Source organism: Desmodus rotundus, chromosome 5, assembly GCF_022682495.2.
Source record: "Desmodus rotundus isolate HL8 chromosome 5, HLdesRot8A.1, whole genome shotgun sequence".
Lineage (NCBI taxonomy): Eukaryota > Metazoa > Chordata > Mammalia > Chiroptera > Phyllostomidae > Desmodus > Desmodus rotundus.
In genome coordinates, this window is record NC_071391.1 from 79,246,530 (window position 1) to 79,271,788 (window position 25,259).

At 37.7% G+C, this 25,259-nt stretch overlaps 1 protein-coding gene across 1 annotated transcript in view; it reads left to right on the forward strand.

The window, feature by feature from the left end:
* DDX10 (DEAD-box helicase 10) overlaps positions 1-25,259 on the forward strand; it is a 287,784-nt gene that overhangs the window by 68,565 nt on the left and 193,960 nt on the right. The window contains exon 13 of the mRNA XM_024570953.3: positions 3,303-3,786. Within this exon, the coding sequence (XP_024426721.2) occupies positions 3,303-3,786 (484 nt within the window). The remainder of the gene's footprint in view (positions 1-3,302; positions 3,787-25,259) is intronic.

Consider the following 25,259-nt stretch of genomic DNA (forward strand, 5'->3'; position numbering starts at 1 on the left):
GAGACCCTATGTAGGGGACAGATGCCAATTAATCTCATCTGTTTACAGTTGAAGATCTGTGCTTTTTATTGATGGTGCTTGGGGAACGCAAAAAGTTAACTTGGGAGCCTAAATTATTGGTACAATTTAATTTGTTATTTTTAGTTAATTTTTGTGGATGTTTACTCATAGAGCTATAATTTTCTTGATCTATAATTTCCTTTAGAAGACTTTGATACTTAAAGCAGTGCTATATATGCAGGTTATAATAAAGGTTTAAAATTATTTTACTACTCTGCAGAGCCACATGCTAGGGTGGGTTTGCGTGTGCAGAGAGTTCTGGTCAAGATGGAGGTGTAGGTAGAAACCCTTTGCTTTCTAGCACAACCAAAAGGAGGATAACAACCAATCTAAAAACAATAACCAGAAGTGCCAGAAAATCAAACTGCATGGAACTCTGATAACGAAGGAATTCAGACATTATTCAACCAGACCTGTAGGAAGGAGAGGGGCAGCCAGGCGGTCGGAGGAGGCCCGTGGCAAAGAGGCAGACCTAGTGAGTGGGGCCGGCTGAGAGGTCCCCCAAAGAGGCTGTGGACCTTGCAGGCGGGGCTGGCTGAAAGGACCCACCATAAGGCAGTGGACCACCTGAGTGAGGCAGGCATGGCCGAATGGGAAACTAAGACTCAAAGCTGGCCACAAACTAGGGGCGGTTGTTAACACTGCGGGAGAAACTCCCAGTCTCACACAAGAGTTCACTGGAAAGTGGGGCTAGAGCCAAGCAAACAAGCTGCACTGTTCCCTCTCTGACCCCTCCCCCACAGACAATGCAGCAAATAGGGTTGCCCTGCCCCCTTAACAACAGACCAGTTACACTGAGACAAAGAAATAAGGCCCAAATGAAAGAACAGAGCAGAACTCCAGAAAAAGAGTTAAGTTATAAGGAGATAGCCAACCTATCTGATGAAGAGTTCAAAACCCTGGTAATCAAGATGCTCACAGAACTGGTTGAGCTTGGTTGCAAAATGAAGGCTACCTGAAGTGAAATAAAGCAAAATATTCAGGGAACCAACAGTGACAGGAAGGGAACTAGGACTCAAATCAACAATTTGGAACAAAAGGAAAAAATAAACATCCAACTGGGTAAGAAACAAGAATCCAAAAAAATGAAGAGAGGATGAGGAATCTCTGGGACAACCCGAAATGTTCCAATATTCGAATTATAGGGGTGCCAGAAGGAGAAGAACAAAAGCAAGAAATTGAAAACTTATTTGAACAAATAATGAAGGAAAACTTCTCCAATCTGACGAAGGAAATAAGACTTTCAGCAAGTCCAAGAAGCCCAGAGAGTCCCAAAGAAGTTGGACCCAGAGAGGAACACACCAAGGCACATTGTCATTAAATTACCCAGATTAAAGACAAAAGGACAATCTTAAAAGCAGCAAGAGGGAAGGAAAGAGTTACCTACAAAGGAATGCCCATAAGGCTATCAGCTGATTTCTCAAAAGAAATCTTACAGGCAAGAAGGGGCTGGCCAGAAGTATTTGAAGTCATGAAAGGCAAGGATCTACATCCAAGATTACTCTATCCAGCAAAGCTTTCATTTATAATAGAAGGGCAGATAAAGTGCTTCCCAGATAAGGTCAAGTTAAAGGAGTTCATCATCACCCACCCCTCATTATATGAAATATTAAAGGGACTTATCTAAGAAAAAGATCAAAAACTATGAACAGTAAAATGACAACAAACTAACAACTATCAAAAACTGAACCTAAAAGAAAAACAACGAAAACAAAAACTAAGCAAACAACTAGAACAGGAACAGAATCAGAGAAATGGACATCACATGGAGGGTTATCAGTGGGGAAGAGCAGGGGAAGAATAGGGGAAGAATGGGTGTGGGAAATACAGGGAATAAGAAGCATAATTGGTAGGCATAAAATAGATGGGGAGAAGTTAAGAATGGTATAGGAAACAGAACTCAAAGAACGTATATGTACAACCCATGGACATGAACAAAGGAGTGGGGAACGCTGGAGAGTTGGGGGACAGGGCAGAGGGGGGTATAAAGGAGAAATTGGGAAAACTGTAATAGCATAATCACTAAAATATTAAAAAAATAAAATTATTTTACTAAAGAAACATTTTATATATCTATTATGTATAGTTTATTGTATTAGCTGTTAAAATTAAAGAGGTATAGTATATATTCCTACCTGAAGGGAGCTCCAAGTTTTAGGAGCTGAGAGAGACATATAAATGTAACTGTAATACACTGAGAGAAATGGTTTGATATGAGCTTGTGATCCTAATCCATAGTCCCTATAGCAGTGATAATGACAAGTTCCCAGTAGTGGCAATCTATACAATGCACTATTTTAAGTGCATTGTATGTGTAAACATTTTATTCTTACAATAACCCTATGATGTAGGTACTCTTACCACACTATGTTGCAAATGAGGGAACTGACGTATAGGGAGATTAATGTCCTTTGATCACATGGCTAGTAAGTGACAGAGCCAGGATTTAAACCTTAACAGTCCTATTTATGAATCTACACTTTACACATTATGCCTCTCACTTTCTGTGAATCATGTCTTACAGGAAAAAGGCAGTGGATTCATGTTGTAATGTTAGGTGTTTTTTACAGCAGGTCTTGCTTTAAGAGTTGATTTCCAATCCATCAGTGGGAACTTAGAAGCTGATCATAAAGTGAATCTTGATACTAGAGGGAGAAAATTTATTTTTTCTTCTTTTGTGGTCTCTGGTTTAAAAATCTTTTCGATAGAGTGATTATGTCATATTAGGTCTCTCAGAAAGGAGGAGGATGATACTGGAGGTTTTTCTTTGCAGAGAGCTGTTTTGTGCTTTCATGGTCATGTATTTTCCTGCCTTAGTATTTATTTACATTTTACAAAGTGTTTTCATATGGTTAGTATATCAGAGCTCCACAATAATTGTAAGGTAGATCTGGTAGGTACTGTTGTCCCATGTTTGAAGAAGCTGAGGCTGAAAGGGTTAAACAGGAAATAGGCAGATCTAGTACTTGAATTGCTTTTTTGCTTCTGATCTCATGCTGTTTATGACAAGTTAACCTCTTAATGAAAAAGGGGGTGTCTTCAATGTTTTATGATAGCTAGTCAGTATTTTCTGGCTTACCTTTTAGATCAACTAACCTGTCAAGATTTTGTATCTCAGAGGAATATTTTCTTTGGAAAAAAGCTGTAAAAATAGATCTCAGTTCTTGAGAAACTGTTTCATAATAACCATAAATATGCCATCAGTGTATTAAGATAACTGTCTTTATTTGCCCATATTTAAGGTCTCTTGGTCTTGCTGTGGCACCACGGATAAGATTTCTTCAGAAAATGCAGAAACAACCCACCAAAGAATCAGTAGTGAGCCAAGATAATAAAGTAACGGAGCCAAGGGCTCCCTCCCTCACCAATGATGAAGTGGAAGAATTTAGAGCCTACTTCAATGAGAAAATGTCCATCTTTCAGAAAGGTGGGAAAAGACCAGAAGGGACAGACTTTGGACTGGCTAATGGCATTAGTGATGAAGAAGAAGAAGAGAAAGATGAAGAAGAAATAGAAGAGAAACTGGGAAAAGCTAAAGGGTATCAACCTGGTTCTGTCCCTAGCACTGATGACTCACCAAAGAACAAGGAAGTTCCTCTGCAGTTCTTGGCCAGAGATGGTGATGAGGAGGAGGAGGGGGAGGAAGATGGACTTGATGCTGATTTCCTTAAGGTGAAGCGGCACAATGTGTTTGGGTTGGACCTTAAAGAGAATAAATCTTTACAGGTAAGTGTACTCCCAGTGGAGGGTCTTCTGTTATTCCCCATCACTTTTTATGTGTTGCTTTGTTGCTTTTGGGCAACTATGGGAAAGCAAGAACTAGGAGAAATTTGTAAAATGACTTTTTTTGCATTGTACTCTCCCTTTTTCTCTACATTTAAAGATAGGTGCCAGAGGATTCAAATTTTTTTAAAAAGTGGGAACTCTTAAGAACTTTAATCTGCTCATTTACTTGCATTCTGATGCATGTTACTAAAGTAGCCAGAGTCATGATTATAACATCAAGGAGTATGATTGGGTTTCATGGTTTAGTGTGAGGATTACTTCATTGTGATTCTTATTATACTACTTCTCTTTTAAATAATTACAGATGGTCCTTACAACAATTTAATCTCTGTAAACATGAATTTTACTTTTTTAAAAATCTTCACTTGGGGACATGCTTATAGAGGGGAAGGGAGGGAGAGAAATGTTGGTTGTGTCTTATACATGGCCTCAATGGGGGACTGAGCCTGCAACCTAGTTATGTGCCCTGACCAGGGATCGAACATGCAGCCCTTTGGTTTGCAAGATGACACTCCAACCAAGTGAGCCATAGTGGCTAGGGCATGAATTTTACTTTTAATAGGACATTTGCATTTGGGCACCAGTCTAGTGTCTTAAATAGAAAACAAATGCTTCATTTTAAATGCTACTTATAAGGGGGAACCCCCCAAACCCAGGATTTATTTATAAAAAATTGTTTATTTGTTCTTACGTGTTTCAACTTTGGTCACTTTAGTCACCTTCAGAGTATTCTCCATTTGATGCAATATACCTATCGAGATTATTTCCACTGCTCAAAACAGTTTTTGAACGTTGATTTTGATGCCTTTTAGTGCTTCTGCTGTTTTTTATTTTATCTCTTCCACATCAGCAAAATGTTTCCTTTTGAGGACTTTTTTCATCTAGGGAAACAAACAAACAAAAATACCCCCTCCTATCATTTCTGTGTATGTGTATTGCTTATGATATTGGTCTCTTCCCCGTTGATTTCCAAGATGTCCTTAAACATTAGTATACTGTCCCTGGCTTTTAACTTGTTTTGTGGCTCTCATCACACAGAATTGTTTGTTTGCTTTCCTTCCCTACTAGATTCTAAATTCCTTGAAATTAATGTCTTAAGGGCCAGTGTGTTTTTAGGACCTGGTACAATGTCTAGCCCCTGTTGTAGATTTCATAAATGGTTTATGAATGAATGAGTGAATTACTAAATTTATTACTCTTTTACTTTGATAGTTTTGTTTGCTGTCAATAATAGAGTTCATATATAGGGTTATTCTTGGAAACCTGTATTTTTAAACTATGTCAGATGTATCTGATTGACTTATAATGAGTCAAAAGGTATTGTGGAAGCTTCTATAAACATGAGCTTAAACATCTTAATTTTTTGACTCTAAATGATATACCTGTGAAGGCCAACCTTTGCAGTTTAGATAGTAAGTGAAAGTATCTAATAGTAATGGTGTAAAAACCTTAAATAAGAATATGTTTGCAGGTATTAAAATACCTGCATGCTCTTTTTTAAAAATTAATTTTAGAGAGAGGAAGCAGGTGGGGAGAAAGAGAGAGAGACATTACTTTGTTGTTGTTTTTACCTATACATTTGCTGGTTGATTCTTCTATGTGCTTGAACTCACAACCTTGGCGCATCTGGATGGCACACTCACCAACTGAGTGACCCAGCCAGGGCATGCATGCTTTTTAAAAATATAATAAATTGGCCGGGTGTGGTGGCGTGCGCCTGTAGTCCCAGCTACTCGGGAGGCTGAGGCAGGAGGATCGCTTGAGCCTAGGAGTTCTGGGCTGTGGTGCACTCTGGTGCGCTCTGCCAATGGGGTGTCCGCACAAAGTTCAGCATTGATGTGGTGACTTCCTGGGAGCGGGAGGCCAGAAAGTTGCCTAAGGAGGGGTGAACCGGCCCAGGTCGGAAATGGAGCAGGTCAAAAATATAATAAATTGGAAGTATCATGGCATATGTGTCAAATGTGAGGAACCTTTTGATGCAGTAAGTAGAATTCTAGATGCTGATGAAAGATTTTTTTTCTCTCTGTCTTCCTGCATATTCCCTAGTACTATACCTGATCAGCAGAGTTGAAATTATTGGTTCTTTAGCTAAAATAGAAATAAAAAGGCTTAATGCCTTATTTATTTCTTTATTTTGGCATCATCTGGTCGTAAACTTACCTGTTATCTGCCTTTGAGTTTTCAAAATCAATACTTATTTGTAGTCAAATTATTATTATGATGATTTTTTATTATGTTTTACAAGGCATTTGTTTTTTAGTTTGATTTTTGCATCTATAATCTATCCATTTTAGCTTTTGTTTCTTGCATTTTATATTTTAGTATTGTGTCATCACCACAGGCCGCTTTTTTTCTTCATTACCTATTTTTAAGGATAGGCATTATAGAGTAATGGGAACCAAACAAACCATATATGAAAGGGGAAATGATGCTATTATTTACCATCATTTACACATGTAAATGGGTGCATTACCCTTGGGAGACCAAGTAATTTTTCAGACACTGCTGGTTTTGTTCCAGTATTTTTGTTTTTGTTTGAGAAATTGTCTTTAGGGACAACATACCAGACACCCAAGCAAACTTTTTAATTATGTATATCACTGGCTGTTGGGTTTATCTTCATTATCTTTTTATTTTGCCCTCTGGAAAAGGGAGATTTGTCAAACCCATTTGAGGCTTGGAGCCTGTTGGAACACATTAGATTATAGATTATATGGAATTCATTTAATAATATTGTCATAGATAAAAATTTATTTGGTGTTTCATCATATACCAAATACTTTCCTCGAAAGTTCTCATTTTGTCCTCATGAGAGGAAGGGCAAGTATATGTAAAATTTTTCAAAGTCCCACTGGTGGAGTGAGTGATGCCAAGTCACATTCGCTTTCTATTTTGTCCTGTTGCCTACCATAATTCGTGGGTAATTTGCTTTCTGTAAATGTGAGTTAAATTAACAACACTAAATAATTTTGGTGTACCTGTTGTGTGAAGACACTTAGAATACAGAATTGATGTTTACTTCTTTAGACTTGGGCATGAATGGAGAAGAAAAGTACTGAATGTTAGGTACAACTAATATATTCTGGAAGACTGCCTTGTCACAGTATTTTTCTGTTTGACACAATCATGGAATTGATAGAGAAACAGATTTCCTTTGTAGTGGAGAGGGAATCCTGAGTAATGGAGCAGTGAGAGAAATGGGTAGAAGAGAACCCGGTTGGGATGAACAGCAGCGCTAAGACAGTAAGGGAAGATTGATTGGTATCCCACCATAGGGAAGAGACTTATTTTTTACTAATTTTATTGGCTGTGGGATGTCCAGAAAGTTGACCCGCAGGGAAAGTGTTACAGAAGAGTGTGAATATATAATGAAGATGAAAATGATTTTAGTACATTTTCTTAAATATGAGAATGAAATCTCCAAGCATATCCTTCAGTCTTTCACATTTTATAATTTCTTTTTAATAATACCACTGTATAGATCTACTGCATTTTTTCCATTACCATTTATCCCACTAATGCCCTTTTCCACCTCCACATCCCCCTGCTCTTGCAGTCACCCCACTATTGCCTGTGTCCATGAGTCCTTTTTATCCATCCCCACCCCACCCTACCTTATAGTTCTCAGCCTGCTCTTTGTGAGTATCTCTCTATTTTGCTTGTTAGTTCAGTTTGTTCATTAGATTCCATGTATGAGTGAAATCATATCGTATTGTCTTTCTCTGAGTGGCTTATTTCACTTAGCATAATGTTCTCCAGGTCCAACCATGCTGTTGCAAAGGGTAAAATTTTCTACTTTATGGGCCAGTAGTATTCCATTGTGTAAATATCCCATAGTTGTTTTTTCCCCTCATTACTGGTGGATGCGGGCTGCTTCCATATCTTGGTGATTGTAAACAATGCTGCAGTGAATGTAGGGGTACTTAGGTTCTTTTGAATAAGTGTTTTGGGTTTCTTTGGATAAATTCCCAGAAGGGGAATTACTGGATCAAAGGCAAATCCATTTTTAATTTTTTGAGGTATCTCCATACTGCTTTCCACAGTGGCTGCATCAATCTGCATTCCCACCAACAGCGCAAAAGCATTTCTGTTTCTCCACATCTTTGCCAGAACTTGTTTGTTGATTTATTGATGATAGCCATTTTGACAGGTGTGAAATGATATCTCATTGTGGTTCTGATTTACATTTCTCTGATAATTAGTGACATTGAGCATCTTTTCATATGTCTGTTGGCCATCTGTATGTCCTCTTTGGAGAATTTCTGTTCAGGTCCTTTGCCATTTATAATTGGGTTGTTTTTTTGGTGTTGAGTTTTATAAGTTCTTTGTACATTTTGGATATTAACCCCTTATTAGATGTATTGGCAAATATGTTCTCCAATTCAGTGGGTTGTCTTTTTCTTTGTTGATGATTTCCTTTGCTGTACAAAACCTTTTTAGTTTGATGTAGTCCCATTTGTTTATTTTTTCTTTTGTTTCTCTTGTCCGAGGAGATATATCACAAAAAATATTGCTATGAGCAATGTCCAAGATTTTAATGTCATTCGGAATTTATTTTTGTGTGTGGAGTAAGAATGTGGTTTAGGTTCATCTTTCTGCTTGTTTCTGACCAATTTTCCCAACACCATTTATTGAATAAACTATCTTTAGCCCATTGTAAGTGCATGTTTCCTATGTCAAATATTAATTTACTGTAAAGGTGTGGGTTTATTTCTGGGTTCTTTATTCTGTTCCATTGATCTGTGTGTCTGTTTTTATGCCAGAACCATGCTGTTTCGATTACTATGGGCTGATAGTACAGTTTGATACTAGGTAGTGTGATGCCTCCAGCTTTGTTCTTTCTCAAGATCGCTGTTGCTTTTGGGGCCTTTTGTGGTTCCATATAAAATTATGAACTATTTGTTCTAGTTCTGTGAAGTACATTGTTGGTATCTTGATAGAAATTATGGTGAATCTACAGATTGCTGTGGGTAATATGGACATTTTAATGGTGTTAATTCTTCCTATCCATGAACACGGTATGTTCTTCAACTTACTTGTGATTTCTTCAGTTTCTTCAGTGTGTTACAATTTTCTGAGTACAGGTCTTCTATTCAATACATATTTGGTTAAAATTATTCCTAGTTATCTTATTCTTTTTGAAGCAATTGTGAATGGGAACATTTTCTTAATTTCCCTTTCTGATAGGTCATTGTTGACATATAAAAGTACAGTTGAATTCTGGATATTTATTTTATATCCTGCTACTTTACTGAATTCTTCAGCTCTAGTAGTTTCTTGATGGAATCTTTAGGGTTCTCTATGTACACTATCATGCCATCTTCAAATAATGACAGTTTTACTTCTTCCTTTCTAATTGGATGCCTTTTATTTCTTCTTCTTGTCTGATTTCTGTGGCTAGGACTTCCAGTACTACGTTGAATAAGAGATGAAAGTGCATATCCCTGTCTTTTCCCCGATCTTAAGGGGAATCCTTGTAGTTTTTGCACCTTGAGTATCATGCTGGCAGTGGGCTTGTAACACATGACTTTTATTATGTTTGAATATGTTCCCTTTAATCCCACTTTGTTGAGAGTTTTTATCATAAATGGGTACTAGATTTTATCAAATGCTTTTTCTCCATCTATGGATAAGATCATGTGACTTTTTTTGGATCATGTGACTTTTATCCTTTATTTTGTTTCTGTGGTGAATCACGTTGATTTGCGAATATTGTACCATCCTTGCATCCCCAAAATAAATCTTACTTGATCATGGTATATTATCTTTTTGATGCATGTCTGTAATTGCTAATATTTTGTTGAGAATTTTAGCATGTATATTCATCAGAGATATTGGCCTTTAGTTTTCTTTCTTTGTAGTGTATCTGGATTTGGAATTAGGATAATGCTGGCCTATAAAATGAATGTGGGAGCCTTTTCTCCTCTTAATTTTATGAAATAGTTTCAGAAAGAGAGGTGTTTGTTTTTATAATGTTTGATAAAATTTACCTGTGAACCATCCGTCCAGGACTTTTGTTGGTTGGGAGTTTTTTTGATTACTTCCTCAGTTTCACTAATTGTAATCTGCCTATTCAGATTCTCTGATTCTTCCTGATTTAGTTTCAGAAGTCTGTTTCTAGGAATTTATCCATTTTTTGTCCATGTTTTCTAGTTTGTTGGTGTATAATTGTTCATAATATTTTCTACAATTCTTTATATTTCTTTGGTGTCAGTTGTTATTTTTCCTCTTACATTTGTGATTTTATTTATTTGGGTTGTCTCTCCTTTTTTTTGATGAGTCTGGTTAAAGGTTTGTCAATCTTGTTTATGTTTTCAAAGAACCAGCAGTTGGATTCATTGATCTTTTGTATTGTTTGTTTTAGACTCTTATTTCATTAATTTTTGCTCTGATCTTTATTATTTCCTTTCTTCTACTCACTTTGGGCTTTGTTGTTCTTTTTCAAATTCCTCTAAATGTGAAGTTGGATTGTTTCTTTGAGGTTTTCCTTGTTATTGGAGATAGGCCTGTAATGCTATGAATTTCTCTCTTAGGATTGCTTTCCCAGTGCCCAGTGTATTATTTATTTCCCAGTGTCCCAGCAGGATTGTGGATTGTTGTGTCCTTATTTTCATTTGTTTCAAGGTATCTTTTGATTTCTTCCTTGATCTCATTGTTGACCCATTCATTATTTCTTAACATGTTAGTTTCCTTGTCTTTGAGTGTTTTTCCTTGTTCTTTTTGTGATTAATTTCTAATTTCATAACATTAGAGAAGATGCTTGATATAATTTCAATCTTCTTAAATTTACTGAGACTTGTTTTGTGTCCTAGCATGTGGTCTATCCTAGAAAATGTTCCACATGCATTTGAAAAGTATGTATATTCTTCTGCTTTGGATTAAAATGCTCTGAAAATATCAGTTAAATCCATTTGGTCTGGTGTGTTCTTTAAGGCTGCTGTCTCCGTGTTGATTTTCTGAATGTAAGATCTATCCATTGTAGTCAATGGGGTGTTAAAATCCCCAACTATGACTATATTTCTGTCAGTCTATCCCTTCATGTTCATCAAGATTTGCTTTACGTATTTAGGGGTACGTATTACGCACCCCTGTGTTGGGTGCGTAAATATTTACTAGGGTTACATCTGTTTTGTCAGATATAAGTACTGCTGCCCCAGATTTTTTTTTCCCTTTCCATTTGCATGAAATATCTTTTTCCATCCATTTAGTTTTAGTCTGTCTGTGTCCTTTAATCTGAGATGGGTCTCTTGGAGGCAGCATATATATGGGTCTTGTTTACTTACCCATTCAGCAACCCTGTATCTTCTGATTGGAGTATTTAAGCCATTTACATTTAAGGTGATTATTGATAGATACATATTTAGTGCCATTTTATTGTTAGACTATTTCTGTTTTTTTTTCTTCTTTTTCTTAAAGCAAGCCTATTAACATTTGTCGCAGCACTGGTTTGGTGTCAACAAACTCCTTTAGCTTTTTCTTGTTTGGGAAACCCCTTATTTCTCCTTCAATTTTAAATGATAGCCTCACTGGGTAAAGTAGCCTTGTTTGTAGATCCTTGCTTTTCATCATCTTGACTATTTCATGCCATTCCCCTCTGGCCTGAAATGTTCCTGTTGAGTAATCAAATGCCAGTCTAATTGGTGCTCCCTTCTAGGTAACTACCTGCTTTTCTCTTGCAGCTTTTAGGATTCTCTCTTTGGCTTTAAGCCTTGTCAATTTAATTATGATGTGTCTTGGTGTATGCCTCTTTGGGCCCAACTTGTTTGGGACTTTCTGAGCTTCTGGGATTTGTATGTCTTTTTCACCAGATTATGGAAGGTTTGAGTCAGTATTTCTTCAAATAGTTTCTTGATCCCTTGCTTTCTTTCTTCTCCTTCTGGTATTCCCATGATGCAGATGTTGTTATGCTTCATGTTGTCCAAAATGTTTCTTAAGCTCTCTTCATTTTTCAATAATGTTTTTTCTTTTTGCTTCTCTGCTGGAGTGTTTTTTTCTACCTTGTCTTCCAAGTCACTTATTTGATCCTCTGCTTCATGTAACCTACTGTTTATTCCTTCTAGTGTATTACTCATTTCAGATATTGGCATTCTTTATTTCTGACTGGCCCTTTTTTATGGTTTCTATGTCTTTTTTCATGCTGTTGAGTATACTTATAATCATTACTTTGAACTTTATATCTGATAAATTGCTTGCCTTCATTTTGTGTAGTTCTTCCTCTGGAAAACTCTCTTGTTCTTTCATTTGGGGCCTGTTTTTTTGACTCCCCATTTTGGCCGCCTCTTTGTGTTTGTTTCTGTGTATTAGGCAGAACTGCAAAGACCCTGGTGTGGACTTATGTTAGATGCTGCCTGTGACTGGCACTGGGCAACCTTTTTGGAGCTATCAGCGACCCATAGTGTGTGGCTCCCCCTGCTGGGCCTGGGTGTGTGCAGAAATAACCAGGCAGCACACCAAGGCCAGCTTTTACTAGCACTGGGGTCAGGGGAGAGTCAACTAAAGTCTCAGAGCTCCCAGATAATACACCTTGTCCTGCAGGTTGTCTGTTAGGCTTGAACAGTAAAGTGCCTCCAGGTGTGCTCCTCAGTAGCCGGGCTTAAGCTCCACAGTGTGGGGTGAGACCTGCTTTGGGGCTGTTGCTTCCCCCTAGGCCAGGAGTGTCAAACTCATTTTCACCAGGGGCCCTATCAGTCTTGCTGTGGATGCCTTCAAAGGGTCGAATGTAATTTCAACTCCTTAACAGTTAAGGAGTAGTTACATTTATACAGTCCTAAAATTATTTCGGCTCTTTGAAGGCAACTGCCAGGCTGATGGGGCCCCCAGTGAAAATGAGTTTGACACCCCTGCCCTAGACTTATGCCACATGCAGGGGGACGTACTCTGTCTGAGAAAAATGCCTTCTGGAGTATTGGTGGATGATTGAGCACAGGGGATCCTGGCAGCTGACCCTTCCGCTCTCTCCTCAAAGCCACCTGCTCCAGTTTCTCTTCATGTTTCTCTAGTCCCTGTGCCAGAGCCCAGGGTACATGGCTGCAAACAAATTTTGTGTATTGACAGTTTAAGAGGCTGTCTGCATCTCTAGCCATCTCTCCCTGTGGACAGGAACCTTGCTGCTTTTCACAGTCGGGTTTTACTTGGCTTCCTTTTTCAGTTCTGGTGCTCTAGGCTGGGGAGCCCAGCAGTGGTTTAGACCCCACAGTTCTCAGTGGTAACCCCCTGGCTGCCGAAATATCCCTCCAGAACTTCATCTGCTACCTGTGGGAGCCCAGCCAGCTCTCTTGCACCTCTGCACTTCCTACCAGTCTGGATGTGGTGATGTGGTTTCTTCCATGAGTCCTTGGTTATAAGGCTTCTCTCCAGCTAGTCTTCAGTTGGTTATTCAGGGTGATTTTTTTATAATTTAGTTGTAACCTCAGTTTGGTCCTGGGAGGAGGTTAGTGTAGCTTCCACCTACTCTGCTGCCATGTTGGATCTCTGTCCTTATGAGTTCTTGAAATGAGACTGATAGGTCGACTCAATTGTAGCTCAGTAAGTATCCTTTTCAAGATTTCTTAACAGTAAACAGGTCAGTTTTAATTAAGATTTGAATGATACTCTTAGGTTATTCTTTATAACTTAGAGTTGACTCTGTGTTCTATGTTCAGTTTACATTGAGTCTTACATTTTTACACAGAAATTGTTAGTATTGCAAGAACTCATTGTTGGTGGTAAAGCATAGATTAGCTAATATTATTATTAAGTTATTATTTATAAGTATTCTCTTATACAAATATTCTGAGTTCCAAATCAAGATTCTGATATATGGGCACTGGGATTTTTCAGCTTCCTGTTTTATTCTCTTTTCCCATTTCTCCTTCCCAGTTTTCTTTTTCTTCTCTTTCCTTCTGAGTACCTACTAGGCGCCAGGGACTGTGCTAGATACTTGGTGAGTTTTACATGCTTCTATATTAGTTAATTTAGCAGATCATTAAACCAGAATTTTAGTACAGAATCCTGGCTTCCTATTCCACTTACTCATTCATGCAACCAAATGTTTTAAAGCTCTAATACTGACACTGTAATAGAGAAGATGTCCTGGGGGAACTTACACCTTAAAGAATGGATAGGAGTTAACAGGAAGGGGGAAAAGCATTCCAAGCAAAGAGAGCAGAATGAGCAAAATCATGGCCACATGAAAGTGTGTGTTTTAGTATGGGGAGCTATTTCTGGTATGATATTGGTAGTTAGCCTTTCTGAGTCTTAGTGTCTCTCTCTGTAAAATGAGGCCAATAACAATGTCTGTAGTTGGCAGAGTTATGTTTATTAGAAATAGAAAGCACCCAGCACATTTTGTATACATAGAAGGAGCATAGTTAATGTGAGCTGTCTTGATGAAGTGTAATAGGAACATGTGGGGAAGAGGATGATGTATCTTTGCCAGTGCCATGGCCAGGCAGTGTCTGAGGTAGTTGCTGAAAAATAAGATCTCTTTCTGAATCAGAACCTATTGTAGGAAGAAAAAGTGATGCATTTCATTTATTTCAGGTGTAGTATTAGGAAACAAATTTGCTTTTATGATTGTAGTGTAGTTCATACAGCATTTTCCACGTTCTCAGTGTTCTGCTTTGATCTGAAGAGTTGAAGAGTGCCAAATTGTACACTGATATCATGGGTCCAGTTGACATCATAGTGAATTATTGTGGAGAGTTTATAATTTGATATAATCACCCATGTCAGTCAAGCACAGTGCCCTGTACAAATGAATTGATTACTTATAAACAGAACTAAAAATACTATTAACAATAGAAATTTATTTCATGTAGGATAATTGTATAAAATTTGTTATTGGAATATTTTTCTCTAGGTGGAGTTCTCTGTCTGGTTAACTGGCAGTGTCCTTGTGGATACCAGTATTGTTCAGTATATTTCTAGAAGATATATAGAAGACTTTAGGTAATGGATATTGGTTATAGTTTTAAGACTGATTTAAAAATGGATATCAGATAATTTAATGCCCTTGTTTGGGCAGTGATTAGGCATGCTGATAATCTATTTTAGGAGAGTGCTGCTGGCTTAGCTGTCTTTTATCCCTCTATTATTTAAAATGGGAATGATCTATGGTAGCTTATTTCCAGAAACTTACTATAGACGATTATGTTTTGTAAAAGAAGTATCAGGGAGTGATGAACATCTATTGGTTTTCTGTAATTTGCCATGTACTTTGAATTTTGTATCTCATTCACTTAAACTCTTACTGCAGTCTTGTGCTGTTACCCTGCAATTTGAGGGTTAAGAAATGGGCTTTGAAAGGCTTTGTTGCTTGCCTACTATTCTACAGTTAGTGAAATGACAGAACTGGAGTTTGTACCTAGGCCCATCTGACTTGATCCTCAAAATAAGATTGGGCCTTTTTTTAAATTACTGTTGTTTCTACATTTAGTAGTGTCTTTTGAGGTTCCCCCACCCCCCACTAGCACTGCCACGAATCTGCCCCACATCCTTATCACCTCAGACTTGGCCTGGGATAAGCCTCATAATTGGTCCCCAGTGTTCTTTTTTAGAGTCATCTTCTTGCACAACTCTGTCAAATTAGGTGTTTGGTTTTTTTTTTTTTAATTTTAATGTGGTTGACCTTCCATGCTTCTTTTTAGTTCATCTTCTCACTTTCTAAACTGGCCCCTTCCCTCTCACAGTACCAGCCCATTCTTCTCAGTGTGACTTTCCACTTACACTGAACACATTTCTTCCTAAAAATTGCTCATCATTCCAGCATTTCACACTTACCTATCTTTCAAGAATTCAGTGCTGATCTTGCCTTTTCCTTGAAGCCTTACCTTTACTTCTTCCTCCCACTGACATCTGGATTCCAACTGTGTATTTTGCTAGTATTTTACTTTGGCATTTCATAATATACCTACATGAATGTCTTAATTTTTGTTTCTTTTGTACCTAGATATAATGCAAATAATCATTTACATTGTCATAACCTTTGTGTGCAAGGGTCTTAGCTAACAGTCAGTTGAATTAAACAGAAGGGAGAGTGCCCTAAAGTATAGTCTCGGAGTTAAGATTACTGTACTCGCAATTTTTGGCTCCATGAAGTAGAACAACAGTGGGATGATCTTCAATGTTGAATAATTGAAATATGGTAGTTATGCTCTTGTCTTCATACAGGTGTCGTTTCTTTTTCTTGCATCCTATGTTTAAGTCTTTAATTATAATTTAAACTTCATTCCACTTCAAAAGGAATAGTTACTGTGTTACTTAAAACTTAGATGTTCATACTGAGTTACTATATAAATACATAAATATATACATATATATTCTCTTTCCTTCTCTTTTTAAGTTTTGTATGCATATGGTTCCTGAGGATGTAAATTCACAATGGAAAGCTAAAAGCTTTTATCTTGATGTTTATCCCTTTATATACTGGATCATTTTTTTCTATATTTATTTATTTATTTATTTTTGAGAGAGAGGGGAAAGGAAGGAGAAAGAGAGGGAGAGAAACATTGATGTGTGAGAGAAACATTGATTGGCTGCCTCTCACATGTCCCCAACTGGGGACCTGGCCTGCAACCCAGGCATGTGCCCTGATGGGAATTGAACCAGCAACCTTTTGGACTGCAGGCCAGTGCTCAATCCACTGAGCCACACCAGCCAGGGCTGGATCATTTTTGTCTAAAAAATGTTTGTTTTGTTTCATTTTTCTTCATTTCTTATGTTTATATACTCAATTTTTAAAGCATCTGCTGACTACTAAATTTTCTAATGACCTACTTTTATAGCCTAAATTTCAGAAACTTTATTTATTAGGGTATGTTTATCTTCATTTTAAGAAAAAGTGGAAGGAGGAAAATGTCAAGTAGGAGCAGGCTTTCCTTGAGGGTCATATAAGTTGCTCTTAAACTTAATTGTTGGGATAATCAGAAATAAGTAGCTTTCAAAATCATCAAGTGCTTGATTATTTTTATAGATCTAACAAATATAACAGTAGAGAATTTAGCTAATGTGGTAGGTCCTCTGCTTATGAACAGGTTAGTTTCCAAAATAATATTCATAATACCCTTTATTCTTGAATTTAAGCAGTTAGTATATATATTTACCTGGAACTTTTTAACAGGAGGACAAATCCATTGTATTATTGAGAACACTGGATTTAACTCTTCACGTTTCTTTTCAGTTCTCTTAAATTTTTCCAAACTATTTCCATTTTGACTTAGTTCTTTTCAATGTTTATTTTTGAAACACAACTTCAAAGATACATGCTGAATCTAAGTCCAAGGTAACAGCTGAAGCTAGTGCCATCTGTGGTGACAGGCAGAGTTAGATCACGTTTGCTTTGATGTAAAGCTTTGTTCATTACCTTGAAAATTCGCATTTTAAATGAAATAGAGACTTATTAAATGAAAGCTTCATGAGATTTTTAGAAAAATTCACTCATTCAGCAAATATTTACTGAATGCTTGTTAAGTGCCAGGCATTGAGAACATTGTCACTATATATTGTCCTCATGGAGCTTAAATTTAGTAGGAGAAGATGGACATACGCTGTGGGGAAAATGAAGCAGGGAAGGCAGAAGGTGGGATGTTGCATTTCAAATAGAGCGGTCAGTCACTCTTCTATTACCATTGCTGGATTAAGACCTTTAGAGGTTAAAACCTAAAAGCACTAAAAAGATTGTTGTGTCCCTCCAGCCACCCATATGTAATTTGAAACAAAAAGAATACAATATTTTTAAGACCTGTTATTTTTTCCCCCCATGATGACTACCTTATTGCTTTTGTTGAAATATATTATTTCCTAAACATTGTTTCTTAAAGTACTCCCGCTTTGCTGGTGCCCTGAGTGTGTGTGTGATTGGCTGGTTGGTTGAGCCGTGAGAGTTAGGCCAGGTAGGGGAAATGTAGAGAATTCAACCCTCCTGTGAGTCTATGCTTGTAAGTTAATTGGCACTTCAGTAAAAGTTCAGTGGGAACAGGGATGCCTGCATCTTAAGAAAGGCCTATATATTTTTTTTTTTTCAGTAAAAGTAAAATCTAAGTATAAACCACATACTTAAATAAGATTAACATACCAATTTCATGTTGGCTTAAATTTTAAGTTGTTAGGGCAGTGCTTCTCAGGCTGTGTTTGCTAAAGGGTTAATATGATGTGGTAAAACATACGAGGTCTATCTGAAAGGTATCCAGCCATTGTATATGAAAAAATAGAGACATTTATTGAAGAAGATACAAGGTACAAGAAACATTGTACATAGGACAATGATGTCTCAGTCCCTTTCAAAGTAGCATCTTGGGACCTCACACTGGTCTCCCAGTTGCCATCAGTTGCCCCATCATATTTCCCTGAATCTCACCAATGGTCTGAAACTCTTCCCTTTCAAAGGTGATTTTAGTTTTGGGAAAAGCCAGGAAATTGCTGGGCACCAAATCTGGGCTGTAGGGGGACTGAGTCACCTGGGTGATTTGATGTTTTGCCAAAAAAGTTTGCATAAGACGTGATGCATCAGTGGCATGATGAAGCTGCCAATCACCAGTTCCTATACCTGCAGTCTTCTGAATCATCTGAATAGTTTCTGTGGAGGAATGTTCAAGTTTAATACAAAATTTGATGCAGAGTCGTTTTTCTACTTGCTCAGTCATTTTGAATGTGACAGTCACACAGTACACATGCTCACTCAATGGCATCTACTGCCCCCACTGACTAGTACAGTGAAGTCATTGTTCACGTGTGAGCATCCAGTCCACTCTCCTTGGCTGCCAGGTTACACTGATGTCTTGAAAACTGTTCGTGTTATATTAACAATGGCTGGACCTTTTTCTGGACAGACCTCATATTAAGGAAAAATTACAAAGTGAAATGAACCCCTCTTTGTTTTTTGGCTCTTTTCTCTCTCTACCTTTTTTGTTGCCTTCTCTTCTTTAGGTTGGATTGTTTTCCTCTTTTTACTTTTTAATCATAAAGCCTCCTCCTATATTTTCCCTCTCTTTTCTGTTTATGTGGCTGTGAGAATACAGTGTTGTGCAGTGTTTGAATGTGTATATGTTTTTAATGAATGATATTTAATGAATGGAATGTTGTTTGTCATTTATAAAATTGTGCAGTTTCTCTTTAATCCTTCCATAACTTTTGGGTTGTATTTGGTTAATGGGATCTCAGTTGGGATGTGAGGGTTCCTTGGCCCCTTTTGTTATTGGGTTCCTTATTTAAATTGTGAATTTAACTCTCACAAGAGGAAGGAAGAAAGATTAAGAGAAAGAACTGGTAAACAGGTGTTTGGTGAGCACATTGACTGTACAAAGAAATGTGTAGTAAGATGAATCTCCTTAAGAGCATGTAACATAATGTAGCTCTTCCTAAGTAAATCATGTTTAGAAACATCTATAGTAAGGTTTTAATAAACTGAATTTCTAAATATTTACATATTTTTCAAGCCATGAATGTCTTCCCATAGGACAAAATGTTTATCTCTATTAAGTTGGTAGTGGGCCATCAATCTCTGGACATTTTTTTTCCTCCCAAAGAGCTGTTGCTGTTTTTGGGTTGTTTTCCTTTTTCTTTTTTCTTTCTTTTAGCTTGCCTGCTGGCTGTTAGAGGTGACAGACGGTCCTGATACACTGTTGGGCAGAGAATCTGCTAGTTTTTATTTGGCATAATAAAGGTAGAAAACAGTGGTATTTTGTTACAATTCTAATATAGCCAACACAGTGGTGATTCTTACAATGCATTGATTTTAAACTCTAGAAAGAAGTGTCTTAGTATACTGGGCACTGTAGATGTCCCAGGAATATATGAAGAAAATCTTAACCATCAGGCATGCATGAGGTAGAGATCACATATTGTAATTTTTCTGAGAGCACAAAAAGAATGTGGCTCAGATTTTCAGGGATAACCTGTCGGGATGCAATTTTCCCTCTTCGTGGCCTATTCCTTTCCTACCCCTTATTTTGATGCAATAAGTGATTCAGTGGCAATCACTATAGAGACTGCCTCCAAATAATAATTCCTACCTCAGTTTGTTTTCTAAATTAAAATGGCATATTTCCTATTACATCTTTTTTGAGTACTCATGATTAGAATAATTGTTCCATCTTCATGCATTTTCATATCTGCTGGTTTTTGTCAAAGGAAGCAACAATAGAAGAATTTTCTTCCTTGCTGTCATACCTAATTTTGGAAGGCACACTAATTTCAAAAAGTTGATGGAGGAAATGGTTTAATATTGCAGAAACACTTAGTGAGAACCTGCTAAAGGCTCTCTCTCCTGTGGTTTCATTCAGCGTTGTTTTGTGTTTCTTACATCTTTTGATCTGTCAGGACTGTTTTTCTTACCTGATGACATTTCTGTAAAGCAGAACTTTTCAAAATCAAAGAGTAGATAAAATTCTATTGTGTGCTCTATCTTTATTCTTCACCCAAATCTTCTGAGACTGAATTTTTTTTAAAGGAAAGTGCTTGAAAAACTGGCTTTTAATGAATCTTATTTTCTTCTTTCTTTTTTTTAAAGTATATTTGATTGATTATGCTATTAAGTTTTCCCAATTTTTCCTCCTTTATCCCCCCCCCCCGCCCCAACCCGTCTGCATTCCCCACCCACCTTGTTCATGTCCATGGGTTGTACATATAAGTTCTTTGAGTTCTGTTTCCTATACCATTTTTGACCTTTCTCCATCTATTTTATGCCTACCAACTGTGTTTCTTATTCCCTGTACCTTTCTCTTCCTGTTGTTCCCTTCCCCCTCCCCACTGACAACCCTCCATGTGATGTCCATTTCTCTGATTCTGTTCCTATTCTAGTTGTTTGCTTAGTTTTTGTTTTCATTGTTTTTTTTTTTTTTAGGTTCTGTTGTTGATAGCTGTGAGTTTGTTGTCACTTTACTGCTCATAGTTTTTGATCTTCTTCAATATCTTACATAAGTCCCTTTAATATTTCATATAATAAGGGCTTGGTGATAATGAACTCCTTTAACTTGACCTTATCTGGGAAGCACTTTATCTGCCCTTCCATTCTAAACGATAGCTTTGCTGGATAGAATAATCTTGGATATAGGTCCTTGCCTTTCATGACTTTGAATACTTCTTTCTAGCCCTTTCTTGCCTGTAAGGTTTCTTTTGACAGATCAGCTGATAGCCTTATGGGCACTCCTTTGTAGGTAACTCTTTCCTTTCCTCTTGCTGCTTTTAAGGTTCTCTCCTTATCTTTCATCTTGTGTAGTGTAATTATGATGTGCCTTGGTGTGTGCTTCCTTAGATCCAACTTCCTTGGGACTCTCTGGGCTTCCTGAACTTCCTGGAAGTCTATTTCCTTTGCCAAACTGGGGAAGTTTCCCATCATTATTTGTTCAAATAAGTTTTCAATTTCTTGCTGTTGTTCTTCTCCTTCTGGCACCCCTACAATTCGGATGTTGGAACATTTAAAGTTGTCCTGGAGGTTCCTAAGCATATCCTCATTTTTTTTTTTGAATTCTTGTTTCTTCATTCTGTTCCAGTTGGATGTTTATTTCTTCCTTTTGTTCCGAATCGTTGCTTTCAGTCCTGGTTTCTTTCCTGTCACTGTTGGTTCCCTGAATATTTTGCTTTATTTCACTTCGGGTAGCCTTCACTTGTTCTTTCATTTTGTGACCAAGCTCATTCAGTTCTGGGAGCATTTTGATTACCAGGGCTTTGAATTCTCCATCAGATAGGTTGGCTCTCTCCTCATTGCTTAGTTCTTTCTGGAGTTTGGCTCTGTTCTTTCATTTGGGCCATATTTCTTTGTCTTGTTGCACCTGTTATGTTGTAAGGGCGTGTGGCCTTAGGTGTTCACCAGGACAGGGCAACCCTCCTTGCTGCCCTGCCAGTGCTGCCTGTGGGGGAGGTGCCAGAGAAGGAACAGTGCAGCTTGCTTGCTTGGCTCTAGCCCCACTTTCCGACGAACTCTTCTGTGAGACTGGGAGTTTCTCCCACTGTGGCAACCCCCGCTGTAGTCCACAGTCAGCTCAGTTTCCCATTCAGCCAGCCCCGCCCTCACTGTCTGCCGCCTTGCCGTGGGTTCTCTCCATCCACCTGTCTGCCCTGTCTCCCTCCTACCAGGTTTGGTTGGTCTGGTTGACTCTCAGTTTAATTCCTTGGTTGTTGGAGTTCCATGCAGTTTGACTTTCTGGCACTTCTGGTTGTTTATTGATTTTAGATTGGTTGTTATCCTCCTTTTCGTTGTGCGAGAAAGTGAAGGGTTTCTACCTATACCTCCATCTTGGCCAGAACTCTGCTATTTTCTATTAAGAGTTTTTAGGTTGATTCAGTTTGAAACACACTAGTAATATGTGTTTTAATAGCTGTTGAGCCATTATATTTATTAATATGAACGTATTATTGGTTTTTTTAAATGGATGTTTTCAGAGATAATACTCTATTTCTAACCCTCTTCCACAAAAAGGAGGAAGGAGGTATTTTATTTCCAACAATATTCTATCAGTGTCTTTGAGCCTGCCCATGTAGTTTTCAGCCTGTCCACTAACACCAGCCTAGCCAACCAGATTTATAGTTACAGGATTAGATATGATATACTGGGTGACTCCTTCTGTTTCTTCCCCCCTCCCATTAACTAGCCCTGTTCTGTGGTGGAAATTGCAGATTCAGTTGGCATTTCTTCTTCATTTATTGAAGAGAGAAAAACAAATTATTGGCTTCAATAACTGTGAAGAACCCAAGGTTCTACCCTATTTGCAGATTAATAAGTTAGCCTGCCATGTTCTGATAGATGTTGCTAGTCAACTCGTGGCACAGCAGGTTACGTGAGCTTCAAGTTTGCACTGGTTCCCCTGCCTCTCAAACTCCTCAGGGGCCATGTGAAGAAGGTGTGCCCAGGTTGGTGTCATCCATAGTGTAGGTTTGCGTCAGAGCTAAGAAACCCCCAGTTTTATAGGAGATCTGCTAGCAAATCTGCCCAACCTTCATCCAGAGGTAGAAATTATCTTTATTAACCTTGTCAGGAACAAATCTGTTATCTGCCTCCAAGGGAGGTACTGTCTCCATCATCTGAAAGAGTAATTGATAGAAGTTGTGCAGAAACATGAGACCCATGGATAATTGTCTCCCATGGTAGGTAGCAGCAGCAGACTTCCCATCTATCTTTGTTTTGGTCAGCTTCTCCCAGATCAAGAAGGTAGAAAAATTAGTTTAAATGCCAACATGAATTCCAGAGAGACACAGGTTCCTCCATGTGAAAACTGTTACTTGTGTTTGATAAGGTCCTGAACTGTTGGGTGGTTATGTTTGCTGGGACCAAGTCAGGTGCTCCAAAGTATGCTTCACGAACAGCCTGTGCTCACCACTGTCATGGCACCGAGCACTCTGCACTGTCATATGTTTTGTTCCCCTACTGTGCTGTGTACCTTTATGGAGACCGGGAATGCATTTTATTCATTTTTGTGTCTTTATATCTGTCAGGGTTCTCAGTAGCTGTTTGTTGAATGAGATGAATGAATGAATAAATGAGAGCAGAAACTCTTTAATTCAAATCTGGTTGGTCTTTCATTTGTTTATTCAGATTCCTTATCCCACTGTGAGACTCGGCCATTTGATTGAAAAATGTACATAGAACATAAGGGACCAGAAAATATTTGTTGACTGAATGGGTTAATCTTAGATAGGACTCTTGTATTGGATTTGAAAAGCTGGGTTAGATACAGAGTGAACATCTTGTGTGAAATTGTTCCTAAACTTGAATTAACCTGTGCATTATCCTTTTCTCTTCATATTGATTGCTTTGATCTCTTGGGGTCTGTTTTCTTGATGTGGTCCTCTGTGCTCTCTAGAAAAATAAAAATTGATTTGAAATTTTGAGTACCCTTCTAAAGTTGGTTGAGAAATTTTTTAGAAAAACTAACTTTATTTTATAGTGAGTTCACTTATAAAGATCAATTTGACCCTAATTCTTTGTCATCAATGGTTTGTTTTAAGTCTAAATGTGTATATAGTTATGAGTAGAGTTGTGACAAAGTGTGTGTATATAAATCACTGTTGCCAGAAAACTTTGCAAAACTCTTGCCTACAGCTGTGTGCTTCAGCTGCAGAGGCAGGGGCAGAGGCAGAGGCAAATGGAAATAGGCTTCCTCTTTCCCAGTGCCAGCACAAATGCTCCTTCCCGTGTGCAGTGCCTTTTGAGTTCTGTTGTCCCCACATTTAAGAAGCTTGGCGAAACAATCTAAAAACTACTCTGTAGTACTTGCGTTATTTCATAATTTTGAGACATGTGTAAGCATGATAATCAAAATAATTTAATCACTTTAAACCGGAAATGAGAGAAATGTTTTGGAAGGTCTGTGTGTTCACATTTGTGTTGGGTTAATGTGTTCGTGCTAAACTGTATTTAGTAGTATAAGGAGAAAAATGATTCACAAGCTTTTTCAAATTCAGACCTACAGCTCATTTGTACTTAATTATGTTTTCCTTAATATCATTAATTTGAATGACCTTATGTAGTTTTCTAGGAATTCCTCCAACCAGAAACTGAGGGAAAGAATAGTTTCATCACAGTTTGGAAGCATTTTTCAATAGCAGCTGTGTGTCGAGTTGCATGCATTGTGTGAGATGTAAAGCCTTAGCAGATGCTAAGAAATGATTATAATTTTTAAAAATTTTATTTATTTATTTTTGGAAAGTGGGAATCAAGGGAAAAAAGGGAAAAAGAGAAACATTGATGTTCAAGAGAAACATCGCTCGGTTGCCTCATGGAAACCCCTAACCGGGGGCCTGGCCCGCACTCAAGGCTTGTGCCCTGAACAGAAATCAAACCAGTGACCTTTCAGTTTGCAAGATGACACCTAACCCACTGAGCCACACCAGTCAGGGCAAGAAATGGTTATTTAATGAAGCTATTTATGTCTCTGGTTTTCTTAGCTTGAAGTGTCTTCCTGGATTACTTAGAACACCAACTTCTTTCTTATTCTGTTAAGATCTCTATAAAAACACCCACATCAACTTGAGGGACTCATTTATTCCTATTTTCACTGAAATAATTCATAGTGCCAAGACCTAAAAATCATTGGGGAGAGAAAAATATTGAGCCTTTAAGAGGAATGGGTTAGCCTTAACATTTGGGATCATATCAGTTTAAATACCCTCTGCCACATTTTCCTCCCTGTAGTTAATCTAGTGTTTTGTTTTGTTTTGTTTTACTCCATACAGATATGTTACTGTGCCAAATATGAAACAATTAGACTTGTAAGCCCTTAGTGAAGTTACATTGTTGCAGAGAAAGGATATTCATAGGGAAACATTAGGTGAAATAACAAGATAGAAATATAAGAAAGATAATGTACATTATTTACCTGTAATGATAAAATGTTTTGAATTTGTGCTAGAACTTTGGGCCAGAATCCAGGAGCTCTTTGTAGAGGTGAGACTTGATTAATATTCCGTTGGGTTTGATAAGTGGAGAAATAGGGAAAGGT